The 9,477-nt window shown below is 63.7% G+C and overlaps 1 protein-coding gene across 1 annotated transcript; it reads left to right on the top strand.

Annotated features, from left to right (window-relative positions):
- The first annotated feature begins 4,025 nt into the window (after window positions 1-4,025).
- Window positions 4,026-7,232, top strand: GNAT1 (G protein subunit alpha transducin 1). The gene is made up of 7 exons (XM_081106145.1): window positions 4,026-4,100; window positions 4,231-4,372; window positions 4,473-4,630; window positions 4,709-4,837; window positions 4,998-5,127; window positions 5,308-5,461; window positions 5,569-7,232. Exons 1-7 carry the CDS (start codon window positions 4,096-4,098, stop codon window positions 5,757-5,759), a joined length of 909 nt encoding a protein of 302 aa, XP_080962271.1. The 5' UTR covers window positions 4,026-4,095; the 3' UTR covers window positions 5,760-7,232.
- The last annotated feature ends 2,245 nt before the right edge of the window (window positions 7,233-9,477 follow it).

Genomic DNA, 9,477 nt, shown 5'->3' with positions numbered 1-9,477 from the left:
CCAGCAGGGCGACGGCCTTACCTGGTGGCCAGGGAGCCGGCGGGACAAGAAGGCAGTGGGTTGGCCTCACTTTAAATAAACTCAAGATGCAGAAAACAGGTTTGTGGCGGCTTAACCAACCTGGGCTCCTGCACCCCAACCCCCTGGGCAGAGGTGGGGGTGGAGGTGGCTGAAACCTGAGGCTGAAATGGAACAGACCACCTTTGGCTCCCGGACAGGTTCCCCGCCCCCCAACAGGAGAGATGGTGAAGCCGTGGGGAGCCGACACCCACCTGCGTGTCGGGCAGTCTTCAGTGCTGAGCGGGGCCCTGGCCGCCTCAGCCTCCTGGTGGCAGATAGAGTCGGGCATGAGGAGGCAGCCAGGTTTCTGGAGGGAGCCAGGCGGGAGGCTCGGGCCCTGGAGGGAGCTTTGGGAGCCCAGGTTTGGGTCTTGCGATGGGGGGTGGGGAGTCTCCAGAGCCTGGGAACCCAACACTCCAGGCTCAGCGGACCCCATCCCAGCAGCGCGCCTTGTCCCGCCCAAACCCCCGGCACAGACCACAACCCCGGAGCTGCGTGCCTCAGAGAGCCCTAGGCAGGGCCCAGAGCAGGAGCAGAGAGATGGCCCCACCCTCCCTCCCCATCGGGGGCCAGACCAGCCCCAGGACTCAGTTTCCCCGCTGACAACAGACCCGTAAAACAGTCTCTGGAAGCGCCTGGCCACCCCTGCTGGTCAGAGACCGTATTGCACTGAAGTAAGTACACATGCAAACAGGCATGTGACTACATGCACATGGGTATTCACACGCACACATGTACATGCCCACGGGCACATAGGCAAGTACACACTAACGCGTACATGCATGCATGTGTACATGCATTTGTATATCTGTACATACACACACAGGGCAATCCACACGTGTGTATAAGCTCATGTGTGCATGAAATGTACAAAAGCACATACACACACTCTTGTACACAAACAGGTGTGCCTCGGCACTCAGGCACTCACAGGCACTCACAGGCACACATGTGCACTAAAGTACAGATGGGCAGACATGTGTCATGTCATTGCCTTACATGGTGCCAGCAAAGGATAGACAGGCCGCCAGGCACACAGAGCAGGCGTGCACCCCACCCAGTCCATGGCATCATGGCAGGTCGGGGCGCCGCCAGGTCCCGCCAGCCTCCGTGGGGCACACATGGAATGTCCTCCTTTGCCTCTTGACGCCTGGAGAGCAGAGCACTTCCTCATGCCAGAGTCACCCAATGATTGCCAGTCACCTCCTACCGTGTGAGTCACCTCCATGGGTATCCTGGGTTCCTCCCTAAGCTCCTCCCTCAGTCCCTCAGCTCCTCCTCCCTCAGTCCCTCAGCTCCTCCCTCAGTCCCTCAGCTCCTCCCTCAGCTCCTCCTCCCTCAGTCCCTCAGCTCCTCCTCCCTCAGTCCCTCAGCTCCTCCCTCAGTCCCTCAGCTCCTCCTCCCTCAGTCCCTCAGCTCCTCCCTCAGTCCCTCAGCTCCTCCCTCAGCTCCTCCTCCCTCAGTCCCTCAGCTCCTCCCTCAGTCCCTCAGCTCCTCCCTCAGTCCCTCAGCTCCTCCTCCCTCAGTCCCTCAGCTCCTCCCTCAGTCCCTCAGCTCCTCCCTCAGCTCCTCCTCCCTCAGTCCCTCAGCTCCTCCCTCAGTCCCTCAGCTCCTCCTCCCTCAGTCCCTCAGCTCCTCCTCCCTCAGTCCCTCAGCTCCTCCCTCAGCTCCTCCTCCCTCAGTCCCTCAGCTCCTCCTCCCTCAGTCCCTCAGCCGGCACCTCCATTGGCACCTGGCACTGATGATGTGGGCGCTCTCCCCGAGGGCAGGCATGAGCACAGAATGAGCCCAGTGCTGGGCAGTGCTGGGCAGGGGGCAGGTGCTGGTGCACGCTTCTCCCTCTACTCCCTGCTGCCAGCCCTGCCCCATGGCCCCCACGCCGTGGCTCCCCTTTCTGAGCCTGGACCCTACAGACAAGTCTCCCTGCTCCAGGCAGGGGCTGGACGCTCTCAGGGTCTCTCCTGGAGGGTGTGGGGAAGGGAGTGGGGTGCAGAGTCAGCAGTTGGGGGATTGGGGCCATGCTAGCCCGATTAGAAGGGCTGGGGCTGAGCTCAATTCACCTGTCCTTGTCTCTGATTGGCTCCTGGGTACCCCCAGCACCCAAATCCACTTAGCAGCCCGCCAGGGCCTGCACAGCTCTGGGGAGCCAGTCGACTGCTTGCACAGTCCCGGGGCCAGAGGTGTCCCGGGAGGCCGGAGGCTGGCCTGAGCCTGGCTCTGGAGAGCCCTCCGTCCGGAAGAGCCCACGACTGCTTCCTCCCGGCTGCGGGCCATGGGGGCTGGGGCCAGCGCCGAGGAGAAGCACTCCCGGGAGCTAGAGAAGAAGCTGAAGGAAGACGCCGAGAAGGACGCCCGAACCGTGAAGCTGCTGCTTCTGGGTAGGAGTGTGGGCCCAGGGGGGGCCCTGCCACGGGCCAGAGGCCTGGGGGCGGGCAGGCCTCCCTCCTGGGAAGCAGAGTGAGCCTGTGACAGGGCAGGGAACAGAGTGGGGGCCCTGGCCGGCCCTGGTCGGCGGCATCCTGGCTCCCCCAGGCTGGGCATGCCCTGCAACCCCCTCCGGAGGGCCCACCGCAGGCAGCCGCCCTGGAGAAGTGTGTTCTAGCCACTCCTGCAGAGGTGTGTGACGGGCACACTCGCTCTGGCTGGGGCTCAGGAACCAGGGCCTCCTGGGAAAGCCCACAGCAGGGCTGCCCCCTTGGGAAGGAGGTCTCAGTCCTCCAGCCTCTAGAACAGTGGTTCTCAACCTTCCTAATGCTGCGACCCTTTAATACAGTTCCTCATGTTGTGGTGACCCCCAACCATAAAGTTATTTTCGTTGCTACTTCATAACTGTAATTCTGCTACTGTTATGAATCGTCATGTAAATATCTGACATGCAGGATGTATTTTCATTGCTACAAATTGAACATAATTAAAGCACAGTGATTAATCACAAAAACAATATGTAATTATATCTGTGTTTTCCGATGGTCTTAGGCGACCCCTGGGAAAGGGTCGTTCGACCCCCAAAGGGGTCGCGACCCACAGGTTGAGAACCCATTCTCTGGAACCACCTAGACTAGAGCAGTGGTTCTCCACCTCGGCTGCACAGTAGAATCACCTGGGAATCTTTTTAAAATCCTGGTTTCTGGGCCTCATCCTACGGGAATTCTGTTTCTTTGTGATGGGGTGGGGCCACAACATTAGTAACAGAGAAACAGAATTTCCGGAGGATGAGGCCCAGAAACCAGGATTTTAAAAAGATTCCCAGGTGATTCTAATGTGCAGCCGAGGTTGAGAACCACTGCCCTAGAGCCACACACAATCCCAGAGCTTTACTGTAGGGGGACCTGCAGAGCAGCTACAGGGGGAGGAGTGGGGCTGAGGCCCAGGGGGAATGGATGAGCCCACGGCCCCATGGCAGTGAGGGGACGAGGGGTGCACCCAGTGTCTGGAGGCCTCTGCCACGCCCCAGAGGAAGAGATGTTCTGAGGGGTGCAGGCTCCACCCAGGCTCTCTGGATCCAGAGACTAAGCCAGAAATCCCATTAACTGTGCCCAGCGCCGTGTCAAGAACAGGCTTATGGAGGCTGTCAGCTGTCCCCCCTCCCACCCAAAGGCGCTAATGCCCTCTGAGCCTCAGGGAGACCGCCCCCCCTTCGCCCAGGTGAGAAACTGGGCTGACCCGGCTCAAATAATCCCGTGCTGCGGTACCAACTATGTCCACAAGGTGGCGCTCCAGGCTTTCTTTTGGCTCTCGAAAAAATAGCCTGCGTACCCGGGGTTTGGAGGTGCCCCCGCACAGCGGGGGTCGTGGGGAGTCCCCCTCCGCCAGTCTTCTTCGGACACTCCTGACATTTGCAATCGTTTTCCTGCCAGGGTGTCAGTGCCTTATTTTGGGAGTGAGGGGGAAACAGGTGGGACCGAGGGCTGGCGGGCGCTCTGGGTCGGCCTGGCCGCAGGGGTGGGGAGGAGGGAGGTGCGGTCAGCGCGGCTCAGCGGTGGGGCTTCCCTTCCAGGTGCTGGCGAGTCTGGGAAGAGCACGATTGTCAAGCAGATGAAGTGAGTGTCCCTGCCGCGGGAGGCCGCGGGGGTGGGGTGGGGTGAGGTGGGGCGGGGCGCGCGCGCACTGGGCCCGTCCTTCCCCACCCGACCGCGAGGAGGCGCTGACCCCGGCCCGCCCGGGCCGCAGGATCATCCACCAGGACGGGTACTCCCTGGAAGAGTGCCTGGAGTTCATCGCCATCATCTACGGCAACACGCTGCAGTCCATCCTGGCCATCGTGCGCGCCATGACCACGCTCAACATCCAGTACGGAGACTCCGCGCGCCAGGTGCGCCAGGGCGCGGGCTGGGCGGGGCCTCCGCGGGCTCGAGGCGCGGGCCTGGGCCCAAGTCCGGGTCACGACCGACCACTCCCCCTGTGTCCCCCAGGATGACGCCCGGAAGCTGGTGCACATGGCGGACACCATCGAGGAGGGCACGATGCCCAAGGAGATGTCGGACATCATCCAGCGGCTGTGGCAGGACGCGGGCATCCAGGCCTGCTTCGAGCGCGCCTCGGAGTACCAGCTCAACGACTCGGCGGGCTAGTGAGCGCCGGGCGAGGCGGGGCGCGGGGCGCGGGGCCGGGGCGCCTGCACCCACCCAGCCACCCGGGGTCTCCGCAGCTACCTCTCCGACCTGGAGCGCCTGGTGACCCCGGGCTACGTGCCCACCGAACAGGACGTGCTGCGCTCGCGTGTCAAGACCACCGGCATCATCGAGACCCAGTTCTCCTTCAAGGACCTCAACTTCCGGTACCCCCCCCCCCCCCTGCGCCGGCGTCCGCGTTCCGGGGCCCCTGCCCGCGAGGTCCCCGCGTCTGGGGGCGCTCCCGCCAGCCTCGGGAGGCGAGGGGGGGCCTGTGGGCGTGTCCAGGGGGCTCGAGGCTCGGGCTCAGGCCCCGCCCGCCCGCAGGATGTTCGATGTGGGCGGGCAGCGCTCGGAGCGCAAGAAGTGGATCCACTGCTTCGAGGGCGTGACGTGCATCATCTTCATCGCGGCGCTGAGCGCCTACGACATGGTGCTGGTGGAGGACGACGAGGTGGTGGGTTTCCAGCGGGGCCCGCGTGGGAGGGGACCGCGTTCGGCGCCGTCCGTCCGAGGAGGAGCGGAGGCAGCCAGCGGCCCCGCGGAGGGGGTGGGGGAGGGGGAGGCCGCCCCGAAGCCTTGGCGCGCAGAGGGGTGGGCGGCCCGCGCCCGGTGCCCGACAGCCCCGCCTCCGCAGAACCGCATGCACGAGAGCCTGCACCTGTTCAACAGCATCTGCAACCACCGCTACTTCGCCACCACGTCCATCGTGCTCTTCCTCAACAAGAAGGACGTGTTTTCCGAGAAGATAAAAAAGGCGCATCTTAGCATCTGCTTCCCCGACTACGACGGTGAGGTCCCAGCCCGGCCGCCAGGCGGCGCCCCTCCCCACGCCGCGGCTGCGCTCCTCCACGGGACCGAGCGGGGCTGGGAGTGAGCGCTCCCCCCACCCACCCAGGGCCCAACACGTACGAGGACGCGGGCAACTACATCAAAGTGCAGTTCCTGGAGCTCAACATGCGACGCGACGTCAAGGAGATCTACTCCCACATGACGTGCGCCACCGACACGCAGAACGTCAAGTTCGTCTTCGACGCGGTCACCGACATCATCATCAAGGAGAACCTCAAAGACTGCGGCCTCTTCTGAGGTGCGCTCCCCCTGTCTCCTGTCGGGCCCCCTGACCTCTGCGCCCAGCCCAGCCACACCCCCAGCCACCTCACCACAGCCCCACTCCACCGCGGACCCCCAGCTCCCCGCCCCCTCTGCTTCCAGGCTCCACCCCCTGCCGCAGGCCCCGCCCCTGGCCCACAAGTCCCACCCACTTCATCTCTTGGGACCCGGCCCCTGTGCCCCAGGTGTCCTTGCTTCCAAACCCACCTGCACAGTGTCTCAGCCACAGCCCAATTATGTGGGGGCTGGGGTGCTGACCAGGTCCCTGAACCCATGCATGTGCCGAGACCCTGTCGCCCAGCCACCCCGGCCCCAGCCTGTGGCCCCACCAGCCACAGACCCCAAACCCTGCGTCCCACTAGCTTGCAGTTCCTGTCCTTCCCCTGAGGCTCCCGGGCCTCCCAGAGCCAGGTGCCCCCAAGACCAGCTCTGCCCTTCACGGCCTGGCGGCACTGGCCACCGGACCCACCGCAGCCAGCCCCAGCTAGGAGCCAGCAGGACTTGGGGCAGCTGGAGCACACAGTGACTCAGCAGTGGCCGGCTGACCAATCTCCTGCCGCCCTCCCGCCCCAGGGGGCCCGTGACTCACCCGGTGGGTCTGGGCTCCGCAAACAGCCCTCCCTCGCAGAGTTCCAGGCACTGCAGGGGGCAGGCGGGATCCCTCCTCCCAGCAGCCTGCCGATCACCAGCCCGGCCCAGCCTGCCACCTCCATGTGACAAGTCTGACACCTGTCCGCCCAGCGGCCAGTGACTGTCCCTCCCAGCCGCTTCAGGGGTCCAAAGTCGAAGCCAGCTCTGGCCCGGGCGGCTCCTGCACATGGACTAGTGACTGGGGTCAGGCCTGGAGCCCCTGGGTGCCAGGGAGAGACTCATGCTAGACCCTTCCCCACATGCCAGGCTCAGAGGAGCCCCTAGCCCCTTCCCCCACAGCTCTGCCCCCTCTGTCCTTGGACACCAGATCCCTGCCCCACTCACCCACCCACCCACAGTGCTCCTGGCCGGCCGGTCAAGGGGATGGTCTGTGAGGGAGGGTGCTGTTGACACCCAGGTGGCCAATGGCCGAACTGTCCTGAGGGGTGGCTGGGGCAGAGTCCAGCTCCATCGATCAGCCCCAGCAGAGGAGTTGGAACAGGATGGAGGCCCCAAGGGTCCATCAGGTGGGGTCACAGCAAACCAGGTGACCCTGGTGGCTGCCAGCAGCTTCTCTCGCCCTTTCTGTTCAGGGCTCACTCCCTGGCAGGCGTAACAGCGCCATGCCTGACCCGTCAGGGACAAAGCCCCATGTCCCCTCATCCCCACTCCCTACTTCTCACCAGCACCGGCCCTTGCTGGTCCCGTGGGCCGGGCCTCACTGCAGGTGAGGGCAGGAGCTGCTGTCCCACGAGCTGGCGCAGGCCTCGCCTCCCACCCCCCAGCTAGACGCACTAGGCAATAAACCTCCGCATCGGCCCGCTGTCCTTTCTTGGGGTGAGGGGGGTGTTAGTTATCGAGAGTCATGGGTTTATATGAAGTGCTGGTGCCGGTGCCAGGAGGCCATGAGACCGTCCCTTCCAGGTGGGAGCACCTGGCTGCCATGGCAGGGGGCACTCAGGGACCAACATGTGCCTCTTGCTGGGGGCTGGGGCGGGGGGGGGGGCGGGTGCGGGAGGAGCCACAGGCAATGTTCGCAGGGACTGTCTTCGATCAAGAGGGAGTTTTGAGGTGGAAGCACATCTGGAGGGCACAGCAGGGCAGACACGGCCCAGGAGCGGGGGGGGGGGGGGGGGGGCAGTTCCCTGGAGCAGGAGCAGGGAAGGGGCATGGGGTGGGGACAGCGGGGAAGTGCCAAGTGCCAGCCGGGGCCTGGGCGGCAGAGGATGCTGGCTCTCGAAAGCCCCTGAAGCGAGGACACCATCGCTGGGTCGCTGGGCTGGGGCTGGGGGAGGCATTACCTCTGGTGCGAAAGGTAGGGTTGGGCCAAAAATGTCAATAATCAAATCATGCGTTAATGCGATATTTTAAAAAATCAAAACGGCTGCAAAAAACCCATGTGCACCAAATATCAGAATCCTGAACAAAGACCGAATCCGAGAGGCCGGGGCGGCCTCGGGCACCAGGTGGGAGCCGGGCGGAAGGAGCGGGGACCCTCCTGTATGCGCTCATGCATTTTTAATGGTTCGTTTTCTCGCGTAACTTTAGTTGGAAAAAACATTGAAATAATTGACAGTCGGTATACATTTTTTTTCGCTTGACAGTAGGTATATTAAAATGCAAAATATTACTTTAAGCTTAAATATTTCACTGACACCTAAAACCATGTATTATTTTATTTTCCTCATTTTAATGCAAACATGATCATCAGTGATATTTTCCAAATCTGCTTCTAGAGAAAACGAATCATTAAAATTTGTGATGAAAACACATATAGGGGCACACATGTTTCCTGGGACCAGTGTGAGTGGGCCGGGGGTCCATGGGGAAGACGTGTCCTCGTTCCCCCGTGGGGCCAGCATCCGCAGGAGTGGGGCTCAGCCACAGCATCCGGGTCTGCTGGCCACGTGCACGTGACGCCCCTGGCAAGCTGGGGCCACAGAGGAAACTGAAGGGGCTGATGTCCAGGCCTGTGCTCACGGGAAACACCAACCAGGAGGCCGCTGGCTATTGGAGCGGGCGGGGGGGGGGGTCGCTAGAGGGGAGAGGAAGGTGCCTGGACCTGAGCACGGGGTGGGGGGACACTAGGTTAGGGAGCCCAGGACACATGTGGGCACCACGCCGGTGCTGCTCAAAGGCCTGAGGGGAAGATGGGTCTCAGGCCAGTGGTTGAGGGTCCCCGGTGGGGGGCGGTCTTGGGCCTGGCTGGGGCTGTCCTCTCAGCCTCTCAGCCGGGCCCCTCTGCCTGCGCAGCGGCTGGAGTGAGGTGGGCGGGGAGAGGCGGGACAGGAAGACGAAGCTGCGAAGAGCTGGAGGTGGTGGCTTGGAGGGGGGCCCGTGGGGTCTCCCCAGAGCCGCCTGCTCTTGGAAGAAAGGGAGTGAGCTCCCCAGCCTTCCTGGGCAGGGTTCAGAGCGAAGCCCAAACACCACGCAGGGCTGGACCCCCCAGGGATCCCCGCCCATGCAACCTCACCCCTATGCCTGGCCCTCACCCCTATGCCTGGCCCTCACCCCTGTCCCCGGGTCCCAGGGCTGGGACGATACTGGCCTCAAATGCCCTGTCGTGGCTGGCCAGCCTCCACGGCCCACTCAGTGCAACTACACCCTGGTCCCCAGCCCGGCAGAGGCTCCGAGCTGGCCACGCCCGGTGATGTGGGCAGGGGCGTCCACCGGAGCCGCCCAGGCCGCCACCATCCGGCCCGACCTGCGACGTCAAGGTGCCCCAGGGCCCTCACGGCCTTCAGCTCTGGCTCTGGCGGGACTCACCTGGCCCAGCGCTGAGCAGAGATTAGACGAGCCTGGCGGACGGTGAAGGCCACTGACGTCAGGATCCGATTGGGCGGCCGCTGGGGGCTGGGCCCTCCCCACCGGCACTCGCTAGGCCCGTGTGACTTGGGCTCATTAAGCCGCTTCAGTGGCCAGAGAAGCTGGGGCCAGGTCTCGGGGGAGAGAGGGAGGAGGGCAGGCAAGACTGGAGGACACGAGGTCAGCAGCCCTGGGGACTGGCTGGGGAAGGACTGACTGGAGAGGAGGGTCCCCTCTCTCCTCCCCTGAATGGTGCCAG

This window comes from Myotis nattereri (assembly GCF_964212035.1).
Source record: "Myotis nattereri genome assembly, chromosome: 14".
Classification (NCBI taxonomy): domain Eukaryota; kingdom Metazoa; phylum Chordata; class Mammalia; order Chiroptera; family Vespertilionidae; genus Myotis; species Myotis nattereri.
This window is presented reverse-complemented; position numbering and strand designations above follow the sequence as displayed.

Excerpts from the sequence above, each read along its gene's own strand:
- GNAT1 (XM_081106145.1), top strand. Across the intron at positions 4,838-4,997 it reads TTCAAGGACCTCAACTTCCG|GATGTTCGATGTGGGCGGGC; the intron begins GTACCCCCCCCC and ends GCCCGCCCGCAG. Across the intron at positions 5,462-5,568 it reads CTGCTTCCCCGACTACGACG|GGCCCAACACGTACGAGGAC; the intron begins GTGAGGTCCCAG and ends CCACCCACCCAG.